General features: G+C 45.7%; 1 protein-coding gene across 1 annotated transcript; it reads right to left on the minus strand.

The window, feature by feature from the left end:
• Positions 1-1,936: 1,936 nt before the first annotated feature.
• LOC124038743 (exportin-5-like) lies at positions 1,937-22,654 on the minus strand. The gene is made up of 25 exons (XM_046354817.1): positions 22,392-22,654; positions 20,128-20,249; positions 19,927-19,999; positions 19,551-19,688; positions 19,256-19,438; positions 19,119-19,145; positions 18,769-18,954; positions 18,462-18,538; positions 18,139-18,183; positions 17,882-17,978; positions 14,288-14,371; positions 13,978-14,103; positions 13,515-13,605; positions 13,233-13,361; positions 12,751-12,872; positions 10,562-10,658; positions 9,518-9,615; positions 9,013-9,059; positions 8,805-8,905; positions 7,690-7,749; positions 7,492-7,592; positions 7,300-7,407; positions 4,472-4,609; positions 4,121-4,288; positions 1,937-3,841 (listed from the first exon to the last, which is right to left on the minus strand). Exons 1-25 carry the CDS (start codon positions 22,494-22,496, stop codon positions 3,689-3,691), a joined length of 2,676 nt encoding a protein of 891 aa, XP_046210773.1. The 5' UTR covers positions 22,497-22,654; the 3' UTR covers positions 1,937-3,688.
• Between the last annotated feature and the right edge of the window lie 651 nt (positions 22,655-23,305).

Here is a 23,305-nt window from a genome sequence, read left to right on the forward strand (position 1 = left end):
TTTAATTGCCTTAGAATGGATAGGTGTCAGGTGCACCGGTTTGTGTCAAGAACTGCAACGCTGCTGGGTTTTTCATACAACAGTTTCCCCACTGTGTGTATCAAGAATGGTCCACAACCCAAAGGACATCCACCCAAATTGACAAAACTGTGGGAAACATTGGAGTCAACATGGGCCAGCATCACTGTGGAACGCATTGGACACCTTGTAGAGTCCATGCCCTGACGAATTGAGGCTTTTCTGAGGGCAAATTATATTCTTATCGGGGCCGAATTGCGGTTTTTGTTTGACATTCCCTTCTAACACGGCCGATGATGCACATCCATGCTCAAGAGAGTCTTAGGTTTCAGAAATAGGGTCATAATAGCTTATAACCAAAACTGTTCAAATGCTAGAGCGAAATTCATTGGAAGAAAATATATTCAACATGGCACATTGGCTTCAATAACTGCCAGAAGCTTCGTTTACCACAGAGAGGGGAGGGTTTGGCCGGCAGTGATGTCCTTGTCCCATCGCGCTCTAGCAACTCCTGTGACGGGCCAGGCGCAGTGCACACGGACATGGTTGCCAGGTGTTTCCTCCGACACATTGGTGTGGCTGGCTTCATGGTTAAGCGGGCATTGTGTGAAGAAGCAGTACGGCTTGGCTGGGTTGTGTTTCGGGGGACACGAGGCTCTCCGTACGGGAGTTGCAACGATCAGACAAGACTAACTGCCAATTGGGGGAAAAAGGGGTAAAATAAAAATAGTCTGTCCTTGGTTGCAACACTCACTACTGGAACCAAAATCAGCACAACAACTGTTCGTCGGGAGCTTCATGAAATGGGTTTCCATGGCCGAGCAGCCACACACAAGCTGGAGCGACGTAAAGCTCAACGCCATTGGACTCTGGAGCAGTGGAAACACATTCTCTGGAGTGATGAATCACACTTCCAAATCAAAATACAAACCAAATGAATTGTATTTGTCACATGCGCAGAATACAACAACCTTACAGTGAAATTCTACAAACCTTTAACCAACAATGCAGTCAGGAAAAAAGAAGGTAAGAAAGTATCAACTAGATCCCTAATTCACCATCTGGCAGTACGACAGAAGAATCTAGGTTTGGCGGATGACAGGAGTACGCTACCTACCCGAATGCATAGTGCCAACTATAAAGTTTGGTGGAGGTAGAATATTGGCCTGGGGCTGTTTTTTTCATGTCTCTTAGTTCCAGTGAAGGGAAATCTTAACACTACAGCATACAATGACATTCTAGATAATTCTGTGCTTCCAACTTTTTGGCAACAGTTTGGGGAAGGCCCTTTTGTTCTTCAGCATTTTTTTTACCTTTATTTAACCAGGCAAGTCAGTTAAGAACATATTCTTATTTTCAATGACGGCCTGGGAACAGTGGGTTAACTGCCTGTTCAGGGGCAGAACGACAGATTTGTACCTTGTCAGCTCGGGGGTTTGAACTCGCAACCTTCCGGTTATTAGTCCAACGCTCTAACCACTAGGCTACGCTGCCGCCCCATGACAATGCCCCAGTGCACAAAGCGAGGTCCATAGATAAATTGTTTGTGGAGATCAGGGTGGAAGAACTTGACTGGACTACAAAGCCCTAACCTCAATCTCATCGAACACCTTTGGGATGAATTGGAACACGGACTGCGAGCCAGGCCTAATCACCCAACCTCACTAATGCTCTTGTGGCTGAATGGAAGCAAGTCCCCGCAGCAATGTTCTAACATCTAGTGGAAAGTCTTCCCAGAAGAGTGGAGGCTTTTATAGCAGAAAAGAGTTCCTAAACCAAATTCAAAATGTTAAAATTCAAATACAATCTGTTGGCACTGAAATCACTCCATAATCGGCCACTGACTCTAGAAGATGAACCAATGGGAGGGACGGATTACTAACGAATAACCTTAAATATTTAAAAAAGTAACATTTAAAATGACTCGAGTCTACCTTTATTTAAAAACAGCATAATATAAAAACAGCACTACTAGTTTGCCCCCTGTACAAGTTTTTTATTTATTACATTCATTTGGAAAACAGTTGGCCACGTGAACAATCAATCATTGACAGGGTTGGGAGATTTAAAGGGGTAGTTCATCCCAAAAATCTAAGATTCCTCCCAAAATGATGTAACAAAGTCCCCTGACTATTATATTTTATGCCATCAAAAAACTATGATCATTCTGTATGTATTTGGATAAATCAGCTTTGGTCCCATATTAATGGGAAAGACAGACTGGCAACATATAAACCTCACAGCAATTGGTGCCTATTTTTCATATTGATTTGAGATTCAGGCCTGCAGCTTCTTCCAAATGCACACAAATAGTACCTACAAAACAGGTGGCATAAAATATGGGATCTCGACCACATTGGATCAGTTTTCACAAACAATTACCGCCGAACAAAAGTCGATGTTGCGGCAAACTATTTCCATTAACATAGGTGGAATGCAGTGCTGGCTTCTCATACGTTCACAACCAGTGCAAAAAATGTCAATGACAATTCTACTTCAACAGAGGAATGATTCTATACAAAACATTGGTTTGAAAATAGCTCTCCAAATACAGCAGACCACTTTGAAGTCTAACACCTCAGACATGCTCACTGGATCCCATTCAAGTTCTTCTGGCACAAAATGGCTGCAGTTGTTGAGCACCCAGGTGGATGGTCCATGTTTGCGGATCTACTAAAACACTATTAAAGCTAAATGTGTTGTGCTAGTGAGGAAATGTGCTATATAAACGCAATTCATTGTTACATTTACAACCTGCAGGGTTTATGAAAAGTTTGTCCTCCTGTTGAAGGACAATCACCATCATCATACTGTTCTATATTTCTGATCAAGGCAGACAGACACTCACATTATTTGGATAAATATTATCAAGCAGTTAGCAGGATTCAGTCCATGACAGAATATTCTGATTACCTTTGTCCTAAATGGGGAGGCTGCCACAAATTGTAGAGTCCATTCATCCAACTGTCGATCGATAGGGTAGAAATGTCGAACAATTGTTGTGCCAATCCTTCAGGAGTAAAAGTCCCCGGGAGGATAGAAAGTGTATGCATGTTTGTGTGTGTGTTAGTCCAGCCGAAGTCCTGTAACAGCTGATTGTAGTGTGTGTGTGTTAGGCCAGACTGAGAGCCTCTGTGCTCCTAGATGTCATCCAGAACTGGGGAGAAGAGTGCTGCTAGTGCTCCTAGATGTCATCCAGCACTGGGGAGAAGAGTGCTGCTAGTGCTCCTAGATGTCATCCAGCACTGGGGAGAAGAGTGCTGCTAGTGCTCCTAGATGTCATCCAACACTGGGGAGAAGAGTGCTGCTAGTGCTCCTAGATGTCATCCAACACTGGGGAGAAGAGTGCTGCTAGTGCTCCTAGATGTCATCCAGCACTGGGGAGAAGAGTGCTGCTCTGTGCTCCTAGATGTCGTCCAGCACTGGGGAGAAGAGTGCTGCTCTGTGCTCCTAGATGTCATCCAGCACTGGGGAGAAGAGTGCTGCTAGTGCTCCTAGATGTCATCCAACACTGGGGAGAAGAGTGCTGCTAGTGCTCCTAGATGTCATCCAGCATTGGGGAGAAGAGTGCTGCTAGTGCTCCTAGATGTCATCCAACACTGGGGAGAAGAGTGCTGCTAGTGCTCCTAGATGTCGTCCAGCACTGGGGAGAAGAGTGCTGCTAGTGCTCCTAGATGTCGTCCAGCACTGGGGAGAAGAGTGCTGCTAGTGCTCCACTCTCACTGGTCTCCAGAATGTCCCTTTTCTCAGGCTTCGGCTTCTTAAAAAGAGACGGAAGATTTCGGATATGTACCTCCTTTTTGAACTGCTGGGCCAGAGCTTTCTGTGGGTAGGAGAGATCAGGAACAATTTAGAATCGGTTTGGATTGAATGGTGGTCTTACATAGGAGCGTGCAGGCCCTATTCAATTAAACTCATTAAAATACTGACAGCACTCGCCAATACAGTGCAACTTACATCCTTTAATTCAAATCCATTTCAAAAGTCACAATGGACACATTTCAGACATTATTTTCAATGAAATAATTCTAGGTCTTTGCTGCAGGTCATTTTACAGAAAAAAATAAATAGAGCCCCCCCTGGTGGCAGGTGGTGTTATTACCCCCACAGCGCCAGCAATGAGCTTCTTGAACTGGTCTTTCCTCTTCTTCTCTCCCAACCTCTGAGCGGAGCTGGGCTCCAGCAACCGCTGGTCGTACTGGTCTAGAGCCTCCAGATTGATGTCGGGGATCTGAGTCATCACGTCTCTTAGCTCCATGTACCGCGGCCGCTGTCCCAGGGAGGGAGGGAAGAGAGGAAAGGTTTAGTTGTCGAGGAAGGGAGGAGCAGGACAGGAGACAGAAGAGTGAGTGATGTTGGGGATCTGAGTCATCACAGCCCTCAGCTCCATGTACCGCGGCCGCTGACCCAGGGAGGCGAGGAAGAGTTAGGAGGGAGAGAATGTGACTCTCACCAGGTTCTCGTACATAAGCAGGGCCAGTTGTGTGAGGGCTGAGTTGCAGATCTCATGCTGCCCATGCATCTGCAGTCCCTTCAGAACACTGGTATAGAACCATGTGACCGCCTCTGGCAAAAGGTTCCCACCTACAACCTGAACACAACAGAGTCAGAGAGGAGGAGAGAGGAGGAGAGACAGGCACAGTGGAGAGAGAGGAGGAGAGGAGGAGAGACAGGCACAGTGAAGAGAGAGAGGAGGAGAGACAGGCACAGTGGAGAGAGAGGAGGAGAGGGGGAGAGAGACACAGTGGAGAGAGAGGAGGAGACAGGCACAGTGGAGAGAGGGGGAGACAGGCACAGTGAAGAGAGGGGGAGACAGGCACAGTGAAGAGAGGGGGAGACAGGCACAGTGAAGAGAGGGGGAGACAGGCACAGTGAAGAGAGAGGGGGAGACAGGCACAGTGAAGAGAGAGGGGGAGACAGGCACAGTGAAGAGAGAGGGGGAGACAGGCACAGTGGAGAGAGGGGGAGACAGGCACAGTGAAGAGAGGGGGAGACAGGCACAGTGAAGAGAGGGGGAGACAGGCACAGTGAAGAGAGGGGGAGACAGGCACAGTGAAGAGAGGGGGAGACAGGCACAGTGAGAGAGAGGGGGAGACAGGCACAGTGAGAGAGAGAGGGGGAGACAGGCACAGTGAGAGAGAGGGGGAGACAGGCACAGTGAAGAGAGGGGGAGACAGGCACAGTGAAGAGAGGGGGAGACAGGCACAGTGAAGAGAGGGGGAGACAGGCACAGTGAAGAGAGGGGGAGACAGGCACAGTGAAGAGAGGGGGAGACAGGCACAGTGAAGAAGAGAGGGGGAGACAGGCACAGTGAGAGAGAGGGGGAGACAGGCACAGTGAAGAGAGGGGGAGACAGGCACAGTGAAGAGAGAGGGGAGACAGGCACAGTGAAGAGAGAGAGGGGGAGACAGGCACAGTGAAGAGAGGGGGAGACAGGCACAGTGAAGAGAGAGGGAGACAGGCACAGTGAAGAGAGGGGGAGACAGGCACAGTGAAGAGAGGGGGAGACAGGCACAGTGAAGAGAGAGGGAGAGACAGGCAGAGACAGGCACAGTGAAGAGAGAGGGAGAGACAGGCAGAGACAGGCACAGTGACGAGAGAGAGGGAGAGACAGGCACAGTGACGAGAGAGAGGGGAGACAGGCACAGTGAAGAGAGAGAGGGGGAGACAGGCACAGTGAGAGAGAGAGGGGGAGACAGGCACAGTGAGAGAGAGGGAGAGACAGGCACAGTGAAGAGAGAGAGGGGGAGACAGGCACAGTGAAGAGAGAGAGGGAGAGACAGGCACAGTGAAGAGAGAGAGGGAGAGAAAGGCACAGTGAAGAGAGAGAGGGAGAGACAGGCACAGTGACGAGAGAGAGGGAGAGACAGGCAGAGACAGGCACAGTGACGAGAGAGGGAGAGACAGGCACAGTGACGAGAGAGGGAGAGACAGGCACAGTGACGAGAGAGGGAGAGACAGGCACAGTGAGAGAGAGAGGGAGAGACAGGCACAGTGACGAGAGAGAGGGAGAGACAGGCACAGTGACGAGAGAGAGGGAGAGACAGGCACAGTGACGAGAGAGAGGGAGAGACAGGCACAGTGACGAGAGAGAGGGAGAGACAGGCACAGTGACGAGAGAGAGGGAGAGACAGGCACAGTGACAGGCAGAGAGAGGGAGAGACAGGCACAGTGAACGAGGGGGAGAGGCACAGTGAAGGAGGGGGAGACAGGCACAGTGAAGAGAGAGGGAGAGACAGGCACAGTGACGAGAGAGAGGGAGAGACAGGCACAGTGAAGAGAGAGAGGGAGAGACAGGCACAGTGACGAGAGAGAGGGAGAGACAGGCACAGTGAAAAGAGGAGGAGAGAGGGGAGAGACAGGCACAGTGACGAGAAAGAGGGAGAGACAGGCACAGTGACGAGAAAGAGGGAGAGACAGGCACAGTGACGAGAAAGAGGGAGAGACAGGCACAGTGACGAGAAAGAGGGAGAGACAGGCACAGTGACGAGAGAGAGGGGAGAGGAACAGTGAAGAGAGAGAGGGAGAGGCACAGTGAAGAGAGAGGGGGACAGGCACAGTGAAGAGAGAGGGGAGACAGGCACAGTGAAGAGAGAGGGGGAGAGGCACAGTGAAGAGAGAGAGACAGGAGTGGAGAGAGGGGGAGACAGGCACAGTGAAGAGAGACAGGAGGAAGAGAGGGGGAGAGGCACAGTGAAGAGAGAGACAGGGGAGAGAGGGGGAGAGGCACAGTGAAGAGAGAGGGGGACAGGCACAGTGAAGAGAGGAGGAAAGAGAGAGGGGGACACAGTGAAGAGAGAGGAGGAGAGACAGGCACAGTGAAGAGAGGGGGAGAGACAGGCACAGTGACGAGAGAGGAGGAGAGAGGGGGAGAGACAGGCACAGTGAAGAGAGGAGGAGAGAGGGGGGGAGACACAGCGAAGAGAGAGGAGGAGAGACAGGCACAGTGAAGAGGAGGAGAGACAGGCACAGTGAAGAGGAGGAGAGACAGGCACAGTGAAGAGGAGGAGAGACAGGCACAGTGAAGAGGAGGAGAGACAGGCACAGTGAAGAGGAGGAGAGACAGGCACAGTGACGAGAGAGGGGGAGAGACAGGCACAGTGAAGAGAGAGAGGGAGAGACAGCAGAGTGGAGGGAGGAATCTTCAAAATCACAGGAGTGAAGCACAAACACGGTCAGACAGACACTGAGTAAGGAGGGAGCGAGAGGAAAAGGAAGCTAAATGGATAGGGAGTGCTCAGAGTGGAAAGTTGCTGTCAGTCTGTCCTGTGTGTAGCCTACCTGTCGTAGCAGGGTCCAGCACACCATGGAGGCGCTGCGGTGACAGTTACTGGTGTCCTTCCAGGACAGAGAGGTGAATGAGATGGTCAACAAGGTCATATAGATGTCCTGCAGAGGGAGAGAGAAATAGTCCCATCACACTGCCATGGGTAGATGCTCCGGTGTGTGTGTATGTGTGTGTGTTGTGCTGACCTCGCGTTTGAGAAAACACTTCCCCAGCTCCGTCAGTTCGCCTGTTGGCTGGGCAGGGGAGACAGCGACTGCCTGGGACTCAGTGGACATCATCTCCTCCTCTACACACACAGGATAGGACATAAAAAGGAAGGGGAAGAGTGAGAAGGGGGTGGACCTGAGTAATACTTTTCCTCCCTAGAAAACAAGTGAACTTACCATCCACATCTTCCTTGTTTCCTGCTGGCGCAGACACCTTTTTCATTATGCAGGCGTGAGCTGGTGGGAAAGGATCAATGTTAGGACACATGACTAGACTGAAATAAACTCCATAAACCCCAACTGGAGCTGCTGCTCCAGTTTCAACTGTTCTGCCTGCGGCTATGGAACCCTGACCTGTTCACCGGATGTGCTACCTGTCCCAGACCTATTATTTGACCATGCTGGTCATTTATGAACATTTGAACATCTCGGTCATGTTCTGTTATAATCTCCACCCGGCACAGCCAGAAGAGGACTGGCCACCCCACATAGCCTGGTTCCTCTCTAGGTTTCTTCCTAGGTTTTGGCCTTTCTAGGGAGTTTTTCCTAGCCAACGTGCTTCTACACCTGCATTGCTTGCTGTTTGGGGTTTTAGGCTGGGTCTCTGTACAGCACTGAGATATCAGCTGATGTACGAAGGGCTTTATAAATACATTTGACTTAGATTTTTGATATACCCCAAATCTATCAAATATGGATACGCAGCAGAGCTAAATTCATAGGTCCAGTTTCCCAGACTTAGATGAATCCTTCTCCTGGACAATAAATACATAGATAGATACATGCTCAGTGGAGAAGCTGAACTGAAAGTCTTCACGGATTCACCTGTAGCCAAATACCCAAGAGGGTCTGGATCAACAATTCTAAATAATGTCACGGGTCTGATCTGATTGTCAAGTCTAATTTTAACTGACTGACTGCAAGGACACGTACAGATTTGAATGCTGAAAGAGAGAAATTTGATCATTTATGCTGCTGCTCTTGCTTTTCACGAGCGTGGTGCATGTAGCTTGTTGCTGGCCAATCACAAGTCATCAAAGTGGCAATAGGCTAACAGTCAGAGCCGCTGTGTGTGGGGCAAAAGTTAGGAGACATATAATCAATGGAAGATGGAATTAAAAGTTCAAGGAGAAGGACAGGCTACAATGACCAACAGCCAACCGGTATGCTGCTACTTAATGTTCTGAATGGAGTTATTTATTTGGACCCTTGAAAGTCTCTTATTGAAAGTGCTAGTTAATCGCTCCCTGCATCCCAATAATCTGACCTTTCTCCCAAAAGTGTGGACTTACTGAGCAGGTCTAGAACCTCTCTGGTGAGCAGCCGAACTAGCTGCTCCTCCAGCATCTCCCGATTCTCCTCACACGACTCGTCCTCCTCCTCCCCCTCCCCACTACACACAGAGGGAAAGAGATTGTCAACATACCACTAGCACAAGAAAACCTACGCATTGAAAGAGACCACATGCCTTCATAAGGACCCACAGTGGACAGATCTTACCTGACAGTACTCCTCTGGTTGATGATCTGCCACCTGAGATTGAGTCTCTGTATAAATAAACAGAGTCAACACGTCACATGATAGGTTGTCCCATTTCTTATTAATAGTGACTGATTACTAGTGCACGTGACAATAAGCTCGGAGTGTTTGATCAGCCTCTGATTTCTGTTAGTTTGGTAGTTGTACCACAGTTAACCTTTTTTGTTGTGAGTACTTTGTTTTGTGAGTACTTTGTTTTGTGAGTACTTTGTTTTGTGAGTACTTTGTTTTGTGAGTACTTTGTTTTGTGAGTACTTTGTTTTGTGAGTACTTTGTTTTGTGAGTACTTTGTTTTGTGAGTACTTTGTTTTGTGAGTACTTTGTTTTGTGAGTACTTTGTTTTGTGAGTACTTTGTTTTGTGTGGGTTTTCTTATTCATGTATTTATTTTTTTACATGCAAAGAAACTCTCCTTTTTTGGTATATTGCTTCACAGGCACAAGGGGGAAAAGCGTGAGAGTTCAGACCTGCAGCATGCAGGCGAACAGAGGCCCCAGCAGGGGGCAGAGCAGACTGTTGTAGCACTCCTGAGGACATGACACCACCAGCTGCTTCAGGAACACCCGTTCACACACACACATTAAGGAACACAGTTGGACTGAATGGATACTGTACATGTAAAGTCAATGCTATTATCAATGTATTTGATCACTAACAATGACATTATAATCCCTTTGTGTCTGAACAAAATTAATATATACACACTGAACAAAAACTATAACTGCAACATGGAAAGTGTTGGTCCCATGTTCAGTGCTCTGAAATGAAAGATCACGGAAATGTTCCATACGTACAAAAAGCTTATTTCTCTCAAATGTTGTGCACAAATTTGTTTAAATCCCTGTTAGTGAGCATTTCTCCTTTGCCAAGATAATCCATCCACCAGACAGGTGTGACATATCAATAAGCTGATTAAACAGCATGATCTTTACAATAATAGTCCACTTTAAAATGTGCAGTTTTGTCACACAACGCCACTGATGTCTCAAGTTTAGAGGGAGTGTGCAATTGGCATGCTGACTGCAGGACTGTCCACCAGAGCTGTTGCCAGAGAATTTAATGTTAATTTCTCTACCATGTCGTTTTAGAGAATTTGGCACTATTTCCAAAAGGCCTCACAACCACAGACCACGTGTAACCACGCCAGCCCAGGACCTCCACATCCAGCTTCTTCACCTGCGGAATCATCTGAGACCAGCCACCCGGACAGCTGATGAAACTGAGGAGTATTTCTGTCTGTAATAAAGCCCTTTGTGGGGAAAAACTCATTCTGATTGGCTGGGCCTGGCTCCCCAGTGTGTGGGCCTGACTCCCAAGTTGGTGGGGCCATGCCCTCCCAAGCCCACCCATGGCTGCACCCCTGCCCAGTCATGTGAAATCCATAAATTAGGGCCTAATGAATTAATATAAATTGACTGATTTCCTTATATGAACTGTAACTCAGTAAAATCGTTGAAATTGTTGCACGTTGCATTCACATGTGATTGGCAGCTAATGGGACAGAAGGATATGGAGCATGGTGCGGAGTCTGTGGTCAGGCACGTTGTCGAGGGAGACAAAGACAGAACCAACGATCTGTTCAGCCAATCCCTCAATGGTGTAGAAGTCCTAGCTCCCAAGTGGGTGGGCCTATGCCCTTGCAGGCCCACCAATGGCTGCGCCCAGTCACGTGAAATCCATAGATTAGGTCCTATTGAATTAATTTCAATGAACTGATTTACTCATATGAACTGTAAAATCGTTGAAATTGTTGCATGTTGCGTTCATACAGTGGGGCAAAAAAGTATTTAGTCAGCCACCAAAAGTTCTCCCACTTAAAAAAGAGAGAGGCCTGTAATTTTCATCATAGGTACACTTCAACTATGACAGACAAAATGAAAATCACATTGTAGGAAACTGTTAATGAATTTATTTGCAAATGATGGTGATAAATAAGTATATGGTCAATAACAAAAGTTTCTCAATACTTTGTTATATACCCTTTGTTGGCAATGACAGAGGTCAAAGTTTTCTGTAAGTCTTCACAAGGTTTTCACACACCGTTGCTGGTATTTTGGCCCATTCCTCCATGCAGATCTCCTCTAGAGCAGTGATGTTTTGGGGCTGTTGCTGGGCAACACGGACTTTCAACTCCCTCCAAAGATTTTCTATGGGGTTGAGAATCTGGAGACTGGCGAGGCCACTCCAGGACCTTGAAATGCTTCTTACGAAGCCACTCCTTTTTTGCCCGGGCGGTGTGTTTGGGATCATTGTCATGCTGAAAGACCCAGCCACGTTTCATCTTCAATGCCCTTGCTGATGGAAGGAGGTTTTCACTCAAAATCTCACGATACATGAATCAGTCGTCCTGGTCCCTTTGCAGAAATGCTTCACAGTAGGTATGGTGTTCTTTGGATGCAACTCAGCATTCTTTGTCCTCCAAACACGACGAGTTGTTTTTACCAAAAAGTTATATTTTGACCATATGACATTCTCCCAATCTTCTTCTGGATCATCCAAATGCTCTCTAGCCAACTTCAGCCGGGCCTGGACATGTACTGGCTTAAGCAGGGGGACACCTCTGGCACTGCAGGATTTGAGTCCCTGGCGGCGTAGTGTGTTACTGATGGTAGGCCTTGTTACTTTGGTCCCAGCTCTCTGCAGGTCATTCACTAGGTCCCACCGTGTGGTTCTGGGATTTTTGCTCACCGTTCTTGTGATCATTTTGACCCCACGGGATGAGATCCAGATCGAGGGAGATTATCAGTGGTCTTGTATGTCTTCCATTTCCTAATAATTGCTCCCACAGTTGATTTCTTCAAACCAAGTTGCTTCCCTATTGCAGATTCAGTCTTCCCAGCCTGGTGCAGGTCTACAATTTTGTTTCTGGTGTCCTTTGACAGCTCTTTGGTCTTGGCCATAGTGGAGTTTGGAGTGTGACTGTTTGAGGTTGTGGACAGGTGTCTTTTATACTGATAACAAGTTCAAACAGGTGCCATTAATACAGGTAACGAGTGGAGGACAGAGGAGCCTCTTAAAGAAGAAGTTACAGGTCTGTGAGAGCCAGAAATCTTGCTTGTTTGTAGGTTACCAAATACTTATTTTCCACCATAATTTTCAAATAAATTCACTAAAAATCCTACAATGTGATTTTCTTCCCTCATTTTGTCGGTCATAGTTGAAGTGTACCTATGATGAAAATTACAGGCCTCATCTTTTTAAGTGGGAGAACTTCCACAATTGGTGGCTGACTAAATACTTTTTTGCCCCACTGTATGTGATTGGCAGCTAAATGGGACAGAAGGATATGGAGCGGAGTCTGTGGTCAGGCACGTTGTCGAGGGAGACAAAGACAGAACCAACGATCTGTTCAGCCAATCCCTCGATTTATGTTCAGTATATATCCATTTTGTTGTTCTGAATGACTACCTTACTAACATTTACAAATGTAGTAGTAATTAATAAAATGGTGATCAGTTTGTGACTACCTTATAAATAACTTATTACGGACTCTTCATATAAAGTTACACCAACACTAGTTTGTTTTTGACGATAGGGAGAAAAAAATATGAATCAATAGTTATGCGTTTCAAAAATCCCTACACATTTTGTTGCTATCTAGGGCACCCCCCTGGTAGAGTTTACACTTTGCCCTCTCTACCCCTCTTACCCCCCTCTGTAAAATACTATCTGCTGTGGGTAGCTATTCTCATTTGGCAGCTTGTACCTCATCCTCCACGTTCTTAAAGATCTTTCCCACAACACTCTCTGTAAAGAAGGTCATAGCATCCCACTGGACCACTGACGGAGACAGGATAGAACACAGCCCCTCAGCAGTCTTAGCTGGAAAGAAAAGGAGGAAGACAGAAAGACCGAAAAGAGAGAAAAAAAAACGAGTCAGGAGGAGTAAAAAGTAGTTAACATGCATCAACAGTATCTCTCGACCCATCATTTCCTGTCACTCGACGCCCTTTCAGAGTGATTACGAGAATTAATGTATTTTTTGTTAATCGTGAGAACTCATCTCATACAAATAAAGAAGCATTTCCTTTTTAAAAACCTCCTCAAACTCATATGAGAAACTCTTGATTTGAGCCATCAAATGGACTCCTCACATATTCACCATCAGTGACCCCCCCCCCACACAGGAGAGCCCCCTCCCCAGATCGCCACTATGAGCCACAGTTGAGAAGCAGCACGTACACACAGTGGTTCCGATATCGATGGGGGCACTGATCTGATACTGCAGCCACTCTGCTGCAATCTGGAAGGCCTCCAAGGGGACAATACGACACGCATTCCGGACCACCTCCCCCTGCTGCGCTCGGAACGCTGGAAGACATCGGAAACACGGACACAAGCATCAGGGTCGCGATCCGTAGGAACGAACTGGAGAAAATATTCTTTAAATGGCAAGAAAAATGCATTATATTAATATTGTTTAAGTCAAACGTATTCAAACACAATAGGAGTCACATTGCTTACAGTTGAAGAAGGAGTTGAAGTCTTCATCACTGTCGAAGTCATGACGGGAGTACTCACAGCTGGGACTGTCGTTGCTGGAAGGGAAACCAGTCTAGCAGGAGGAACACAACAATATAGAACAGCAATTCATACAATTAAAAGAACCTTGCATGTAGAGACAAAGTATACATAGTGGAAGAGCTAAACCTTTCCGTGTAGTTGTTACACGTATTTTGGATTTCCGTGTAGTTGTTACACGTATTTTGGATTTCCGTGTAGTTGTTACACGTATTTTGGATTTCCGTGTAGTTGTTATATTTTGGATTTCCGTGTAGTTATATTTTAGATGTATAATTTGTGCCTTCGTGTGTAGATCAATTTGTGAGTCGTTTACATGCTCACTTTTTTTTCTAATTAACATTTTGATGCTTTAATGTGCAACTGCACAAAGTCTTGGATGCATGTACATTGTAGCCTGTCTCACCTTGACTAGGTTGGTCATGGTGGCTCTAAAGTACTTGATGGTCATCTGGATGATGACAGGATCCTTGGAGAGTATCTCATGTCTGAACAAAGTTCCCCATGTGATCTGGGTGGAAGACCTAAGGAACTGGTGGGAAAAGACAAATACTTTAGTTCAGAGTAGGGTAGTTAATCAGAACAGATCAAAAAAATGTAAGAATACCATGTCTCAATGTTCAGTGCTCGAGGACCAGATCTGACAAAGTGGGATATGGAGAAACAGTAGTGTTAGCTACCTGGCTAGTACTTTATTTTAACAGTAGGTAACTCGCCTGGCTTGGGTGTGTCGTGAAGGCCAGGAACGCTTCTGTGTACTTGCTAAGGTTTGCTGGTACCTCTACCTCCACATCTGAACCCTGCATTAGAAGCACAAACGACACAATCAAGACACCCCACGTGCACTTTCTTTGTACAGCTTTTGGCTGCTAAAACAAACGAAAAGCAGAAAACTTGCTGGCCAAAATTACAAAATAATGTTTTTTTATTCAGTAATGGAAATAACAGTCAATGTAAACTACCATTCAAACATTTTGGGTCACCTAGAAATGTCCTTGTTTTGAAAGAAAAGCACATTTCTTGTCCATTAAAATAACATCAAATTGATCAGAAATACACTGTAGAATTTGTTAATGTTGTAAATGACTATTGTAGCTGGAAAAGGCTGATTCTTTATGGAATATCTACATAGGTGTACAGAGGCCCATTATCAGCAACCATCACTCCTGTGTTCCAATTGCACGTTGTGTTAGCTAATCCAAGCTTATCATTTCAAAGAGGCTAATTGTTCATTAGAAAGCCCTTTTAAAATTATGTTAGCACAGATGAAAACTACTGTTCTGTTTAAAGCAATAAAACTGGCCTTCTTTAGACTAGTTGAGTATCTGGAGCATCAGCATTTGTTGGTTCGATTACAGACTCAAAATGGCCAGAAACAAAGAACTTTCTTCTGAAACTCGTCAGTCTATTCTTGATCTGAGAAATGAAGGCTAGTCCATGTGAGAACTTGCCAATAAACTGAAGATCTTGTACAACACTGTTGACTACTCTCTTCACAGAACAGCAAAAACGGTCTCTAACCAGAATAGAAAGAAGAGTGGGGGGCCCCGGTGCACAACTGAGCAAGAGGACAAGTACATTAGAGTATCTAGTTTGAGAAACAGATGCCTCACAAGTCCTCAACTGGCAGCTTCATTAAATAGAGAGGGATTACAGGCTCAAAATGGCTAGAAATAAATAACTTTCTTCTGAAACCTCAAAGTTAACAGGACAGAGAAACCAAACACATGCTCATTGCTCACGTGGAAAACTTCAAACAAAAGACAATGAATAAAATGTACAAATCTCATAAATGGTTATGAAATAAACCAAAACTTGTCTCTCACAAGTGTAGCAGGTTGTGAACTCTGAAAGCAACGATCCACGAGAATGAGAACGGTAAATTACTGTAATTAACACATGAATGAACAGAAATGTAAAAATGACGGGATTAACGTCACGTTTCCTACTGGTGACATACAGTGCCTTGCAAAAGTATTCGGCCCCCTTGAACTTTGCGACCTTTTGCCACATTTCAGGCTTCAAACATAAAGATATAAAACTGTATATTTTTGTGAAGAATCAACAACAAGTGGGACACAATCATGAAGTGGAATGACATTTATTGGATATTTCAAACTCTTAACAAATCAAAAACTGAAAAATTGGGCGTGCAAAATTATTCAGCCCCTTTACTTTCAGTGCAGCAAACTCTCTCCAGAAGTTCAGTGAGGATCTCTGAATGATCCAATGTTGACCTAAATGACTAATGATGATAAATACAATCCACCTGTGTGTAATCAAGTCTCCGTATAAATGCACCTGCACTGTGATAGTCTCAGAGGTCCGTTAAAAGCGCAGAGAGCATCATGAAGAACAAGGAACACACCAGGCAGGTCCGAGATACTGTTGTGAAGAAGTTTAAAGCCGGATTTGGATACAAAAAGATTTCCCAAGCTTTAAACATCCCAAGGAGCACTGTGCAAGCGATAATATTGAAATGGAAGGAGAATCAGACCACTGCAAATCTACCAAGAACTGGCCGTCCTTCTAAACTTTCAGCTCATACAAGGAGAAGACTGATCAGAGATGCAGCCAAGAGGCCCATGATCACTCTGGATGAACTGCAGAGATCTACAGCTGAGGTGGGAGACTCTGTCCATAGGACAACAATATATTGCACAAATCTGGCCTTTATGGAAGAGTGGCAAGAAGAAAGCCATTTCTTAAAGATATCCATAAAAAGTGTTGTTTAAAGTTTGCCACAAGCCACCTGGGAGACACACCAAACATGTGGAAGAAGGTGCTCTGGTCAGATGAAACCAAAATTGAACTTTTTGGCAACAATGCAAAACGTTATGTTTGGCGTAAAAGCAACACCCTGAACACACCATCCCCACTGTCAAACATGGTGTTGGCAGCATCATGGTTTGGGCCTGCTTTTCTTCAGCAGGGACAGGGAAGATGGTTAAAATTTATGGGAAGATGGATGGAGCCAAATACAGGACCATTCCGGAAGAAAACCTGATGGAGTCTGCAAAAGACCTGAGACTGGGACAGAGATTTGTCTTCCAACAAGACAATGATCCAAAACATAAAGCAAAATCTACAATGGAATGGCTCAAATAAACATATCCAGGTGTTAGAATGACCAAGTCAAAGTTCAGACCTGAATCCAATTGAGAATCTGTGGAAAGAACTGAAAACTGCTGTTCACAAATGCTCTCCATCCAACCTCACTGAGCTCGAGCTGTTTTGCAAGGAGTAATGGGAAAAAATGTCAGTCTCTCGATGTGCAAAACTGATACATACCCCAAGCGACTTACAGCTAATCACAGCAAAAGGTGGCGCTACAAAGTATTAACTTAAGGGGGCTGAATAATTTTGCACGCCCAATTTTTCAGTTTTTGATTTGTTAAAAAAGTTTGAAATATCCAATAAATGTCGTTCCACTTCATGATTGTGTCCCACTTGTTGTTGATTCTTCACAAAAATATACAGTTTTATATCTTTATGTTTGAAGCCTGAAATGTGGCAAAAGGTCGCAAAGTTCAAGGGGGCCGAATACTTTTGCAAGGCACTGTATGTGATGGGGAATTGATTTAAAAAAAAATGAAATCTAAGGGCAAACAATTCACACAATGAATATACAAGTATTGGCAGGAGATAGCTGAGCCATTCTGGAGAGACTTCGCCACACACCCCTCCCCTTCTTGTCTCAACAGTTTAAATTATACTCAAGACACATTATCTTTACACATAGTTTAGCTGCTTTTCACCGACAGCCACAACTCAATCAGCCAGAACTATAGCTCCACGCGCGCTGCCCAAACTGCGGGCTTTCCAAATAAGCATAGGCCTATCATCTTGTGATTGGAAACAATCCACAGCAACAAACAAATTAAGACTCTTGATTCCTCTGTGGCTAAGTCATGCTTCATATCAATAATCCTAGTCATATTAGCAACCCATTCTTGTTATTGCCTCTTTAGATCCTCCTCTTTCTAAGTTTCTAACAGAGATTTATCTCTGTCACATATGGAACCGTTAACAGGTGCTCTGTTCAGAATGGTGTTTTCCTAAGAATTGCATTTTGGTAAGTGTTTGAAAATGTGTTTCATTGACTGCTTCATTACATGAGTTGCATGTTCTGTTAAGATCAATTAAAATCATCTAAATGTGTCATTCTGAGCACTGTGGCTGGACGCCCTAATGCATTATGCACCCAATACATACGGGCTAAATTTCTCAAATGGCAGGAAAATGTATATCTTCCCAGTCAAGTTGTCCGGCATCACATTTTCCTAATGGAAACCCTGAGCCAGACTCACCACTAATGAGCAGAGTTGGCTGCCCAGGGCACACAGGACCTGACATAGCCTCTTCAGGAAGGTGTAGTGTCTCTCCACCACCCCCGCCCCCACTGGCCTGGGGGGAAATCAAATCAAACTTTACTTAAAGTGCATTTTTAAGCATCGCAGCACACTTCACTGAAAGAAAAAGTACCAAGCCCCATGAACTCAAATGCTAAATAACAACGCTGGACAAGAACGTTGACGCTGAATACCAAAATGTGTAGGCTACTCACTGTGTTGGAGAGGATTTGTTGCATATTGCTGCTCCATCTGCAGACCTGTAGCCACAAACCAATGAGAATTAGAAGCCAGAATGAGCTAGTAATGCTGCTGTGTAAACCCAGGCCTTGTGGGTGATGAGGGGAATGTACTCACTGTGCAGCAGAGGGCTGTGTAAACCCAGGCCTTGTGGGTGATGAGGGGAATGTACTCACTGTGCAGCAGAGAGGGCTGTGTAAACCCAGGCCTTGTGGGTGATGAGGGGAATGTAATCACTGTGCAGCAGAGAGGGCTGTGTAAACCCAGGCCTTGTGGGTGATGAGGGGAATGTACTCACTGTGCAGCAGAGAGGATGTAGTGCATGGCAACGTCATCAAACAGCACCATGAGTGGTTTCCTGTCCTCCAGCTTCCCCTACGGAGACACACCAAGCATGTTAACATAACAGTTCTCTGCCCTGTGATGTACCTGACTAATAATACAGTAATTGCATTATTCATTCCAATGTCTTGAAAAAATATCTGGTCCGGTCCTACAGAGTAGTCTGCAGAAAGGGGTGTGTCCGAACAGAACGGGGCGTGCCATGTCCTAAAAGGCCTGACTGCAGAAAGGGGAGTGTCTGGTACTGTGTGGTTTGTACTAACCTTGCGGCTAATGGCGATGAGCAGGCACTCTGCAGCCTCCAGCTGCAGCTCTGTCTCACTGAGCAACAGACACAGCATTTCCAGCAGGCGACAGTTGTCATTGGTGATGTTTGCCAGGGCAACCCAGTCTATGTAGCCTGCCAGGGTGTTTAGAGTGGCCACGCCTACCCGACAGTGGGCCTTGGCCTGACCAGGGGGAGAGAAGAAGAGGGGGGGAAGAGATGAGAGAGAGGGGGGAGGGGGTAATGTGCACAAAACAGAAAAGACTCTAGCTGGGTGTCTAAATGTGAATATAATATCTAAATATAACATCAGAAAGTGGATATTGTACATCAGAAACACTTTCCTACCTGCAATTCTTGGCCAGGTATTCTTTTCTGGAAGAGGTACAAAAAGAGAATATCAATTTTTTAAAAAAGAGGTCAAAAACACTTCCGCATATTATTATTATTTTTTAACAAGACCGTTATAACCATTGTCTGTTTACCAGTTTGCGGTACTCGTCGACGTGAAGCTGCAGGATGGCGAGCAGGAAGCTAAAGATACTCTCCATGTTCTGGGTGAGAGTCTGCTGGATGTCCCGGCGGCGCTGGGTGGGCAAGGTCCGGAAGGTGATCACGTCCTCCGCCAGCCGCAGCAGGATCAACATCACCAGCTCTGTCTGAGCCTCCTGGGGGGGGGGGACACTGATGTTTTCAGCCCTGAAAGTTGCTCCAGGGGCCATGGCACCGCACCAGCATAAAACCCCAGGGGAAACACTGAACGGGAACGTGCCGACTCACCCCTACACTGGTGAGTGCCTCCATCTCCTTCAGCATGTCAGGCCAGTGCTGAGGCCATTCTCTCTTGATCATCTCCACTATGATCCGCGAGAGAACGTCCTTGATGTGGCTCTCCTCCTCCAGGATAGGATATGTGCCCTGCAGAGGGAGGCAGTGTGCCAGTCATGGAACAGACTAGAGTCAGCATATTCATTAATGTACATCTAACTGACCGCACAACAATGTGGAATTTGTTTGAATTTTTGAAAGTATACTTGTAATTGGGTCGACAGACCACCAGTAATTCCACCCGTCATCTTATCTGCCACATACTCTTTTCTAGAGGAATAGAAAAATGAAGACACTAACAGGGTGTTTATCACCCAAACAGACTCACAGTTGACAAAAGCCCCATAGCACAGTTCTTCAGCTGGACTTTCTCTTGCTGTGGCATGTTGTTCCATCTGAACCTATTCTCAACATGAAGAAAAACAACAAGGTTTTGGGGAACACATTGGCACATGTGTAGGGGGATGTCTTGATATCATTGAGGATAACCATGTGAATTATAGACTGTACAATATACTCAATAACTCACTTGATGACGTGCTCCAGTATCTGTAGACCAAAGTGCCTCACCACTGCTGTTTGAGTTTTATCTGCCAACTGTAGCCCACATGGGACACAGAAGGAACACTTCTCTTTGAATTCTTCACAAAACTAAAAGTAAAAGAGCGACATGGACAAGTTAATAACATGCACTCAATCAGTTAGCTACTGTATATACCTAGCCAGCTACGTGTAGGACAATCTCACTCACTTCCGTCATCATGAAGTGCTTTGAGAGACTAGTCAAGGACCATATCACCTCCACCCTACCTGACACCCTAGACCCACTTCAATTTGCCTACCGCCCCAATCACAGACGACGCAATTGCAACCACACTGCCCTAACCCATCTGGACAAGAGGAATACCCATGTGAGAATGCTGATCACCGACTACAGCTCAGCATTTAACACCATAGTACCCTCCAAACCCTGGGTCTCGACCCCGCCCTGTGCAACTGGGTACTGGACTACCTTATGGGCCACCCCCAGGTGGTGAGGGTGGGTAACAACATCTCCACCCCACTGATCCTCAACACTGGGGCCCCACAAGGGTGCGTTCTGAGCCCTCTCCTGTACTCCCTGTTCACCCACGACTGTGTGACGGTAGGCTTGATTACCAACAACGACGAGACGGCCTACAGGGAGGAGGTGGGGGACCTCAGAGTGTGGTGTCAGGAAAATAACCTCACACTCAATCAACGTCAACAAAAGAAAGGAGATGATCGTGGACTTCAGGAAACAGCAGAGGGAGCACCCCCCTATCCAAATCGACGGGACCGTAGTGGAGAGGGTAGCACTCAAACTTTTACAGATGCACAATCGAGAGCATCCTGTCGGGCTGTATCACCGCCTGGTACGGCAACTGCTCCGCCCACAGCCGTAAGGCTCTCCAGAGGGTAGTGAGGTCTGCACAACGCATCACCGGGGGCAAACTACCTGCCCGCCAGGACACCTACACCATCCGATGACACAGGAAAGCCATAAAGATTATCAAGGACAACAACCACCCGAGCCACTGCCTGTTCACCCCGCTATCATCCAGAAGGCGAGGTCAGTACAGGTGCATCAAAGCAGGGACCGAGAGACTGAAAAACAGCTTCTATCTCAAGGCCATCAGACTGTTAAACAGCCAACACTAACATTGAGTGTCTGCTGCCAACATACTGACTCAACTTCAGCCACTTTAATGGAAAAATGTGTGTAAAAATGTATCACTGGCCACTTTAAACAATGCCACTTAATATAATGTTTACATACCCTACATTAATCATCTCATATGTATATACTGTACCATCTACTGCATCTTGCCTATGCCATTCTGTACCATCACTCATTCATATATTTTTATGTACATATTCTTCATCCCTTTACACTTGTGTGTGTGTGTATAAGGTAGCTGTTGTGGAATTGTTAGGTTAGATTACTTGTTGGTTATTACTGCATTGTCGGAACTAGAAGCACAAGCATTTCGCTCCACTCGCATTATTAACATCTGCTAACCATGTGTATGTGTGACAAATACAATTTGATTTGAATGGATGAATAAAACATGAAACTGTGAACTTGCAATGATATATATCCGTCATAGCTATCAATGTAGTTTATGGAGCTTTACAGAGAGAAGTGAATTAATATCTCGAAACAATGCATAACTCAGTTGATTTAACGCAATCAATATAACTAGGCTAAATGGTTGACATAACGTTAGCTTATCTTTCATTCAGTTTGAGGGCATCAGTCAGCAGCAATGGCTCTAGCTAACTAGCGACGTGCAATGAATGAAATCCGCAGCTGGAAGCGGTAACGTTATGATGCTAGCCATCTGACGTTACCTATCTAGCTACGCCCATTGATGATTTAATTTCATAAGTCAAGTCATTTAAGAACAAATTCTTATTTGAGTCGCTGCTGCCGGCCTACCCCGGCGAAACCCGGACGACGATGGGCCAATTGTGCGCCGCCCTATGGGACTCCCAATCACGGCCGGATGTGATACAGCCTGGATTCGAGCCTGGGACTGTAGTGACGCCTCTTTCACTGAGGCAGTGCCTTAGAACGCCGCGCAACTCGGGAGCCACATGCAATGGACATGTTAACTATAATGTGAAGTTATAGCTATGCATCTATGCACATTTTCAGTCAAGCAATCGCATCACATCGCAAATAGGAAAGCGAGCTAGTTATCCATCTGCCGGCCTTTGGGCTACCTTACCAGCTAACATTAGCAAGCTAGCATCTAGCCATCAAGATACCTTTAGGGCCTCCAAGCGATATATTTGGCTAGATTCCGCGTCCATCATCACGTTCACAGCTTTAACAAGCTGATCACACATATCAGCCACCGGTTCACCCATCATATTGAGTAGCGTCTTCAAAAAATGAGATGAAAGCTAGCGGTAACGCACCATGTAAAACACCTGCAAAATAAGTCAACTGAGCGCGCTTTGAGAATTAGCATGTAGCTAGCTACACAGGCGTAACCATAGGTATCGGCCGTGTTCGAAAGTAGCGAAACTACTTCTTCTTCAGGTTTAACGGCGGTTGGCATCCAATAAATGTTGCATTACCGCCCCCTACTAGACTGGAGTACTCCCTTATACTTTGCTTGAATAAATAAAGAAATACTCTAACATCTAACACAAGACTCAGAAAAGAATAATGATCAAATAATTAAAAATAACACCACCCTACTCAACTAATTAAATCTATTTTACTCCTACCTCAGGCCAACAACCTGAAAGGATGGGACACCACCACTTAACACACATTGTAACTCTTCTGATGTCAAGTCTCACACACCTAAATAAATCACATATAATATAATAAAATATATAATTGCCATCACAACCTCAAATTTGTGTGATTTACATTCCATCCCTGCAGTACAGTCATTGCTATAAATGCTAAAAATCTAATCTTACTGAAACACATATCACTTGTTGGCTTATCCCTCTGTACTGGTACAGATACACTACTCACGCCACTCTTCTCAGGATCCCTCCCCCTTGACCCATCTTCCTCTACTTTCTTTGATGCCTCTGCATATGACAACTTCTGCACTACTCTAATCCTGGAAATCTCCACCTGCATCTCTCGCACGGGACATTTTATTAACATATTCCACTACTTTCTCCAATGCTACACATTCCTTTGTCTCATGCCCTTC

This window comes from Oncorhynchus gorbuscha, linkage group LG06 (genome assembly GCF_021184085.1).
Source record: "Oncorhynchus gorbuscha isolate QuinsamMale2020 ecotype Even-year linkage group LG06, OgorEven_v1.0, whole genome shotgun sequence".
Classification (NCBI taxonomy): domain Eukaryota; kingdom Metazoa; phylum Chordata; class Actinopteri; order Salmoniformes; family Salmonidae; genus Oncorhynchus; species Oncorhynchus gorbuscha.

What these genes read in the sequence shown, in the direction of transcription:
- LOC124038743 (XM_046354817.1), bottom strand. Translation starts at nt 22,496, where the DNA reads ATGATGGGTGAACCGGTGGCTGATATGTGTGATCAGCTTGTTAAAGCT. An exon ending in GCCAACTCTGCTCATTAGTG is followed by an intron (nt 14,372 to 17,881) that starts GTGAGTCTGGCT and finishes CTTCTAATGCAG; the next exon opens with GGTTCAGATGTGGAGGTAGA. An exon ending in AGTGTTTTCTCAAACGCGAG is followed by an intron (nt 7,408 to 7,491) that starts GTCAGCACAACA and finishes CTCCCTCTGCAG; the next exon opens with GACATCTATATGACCTTGTT.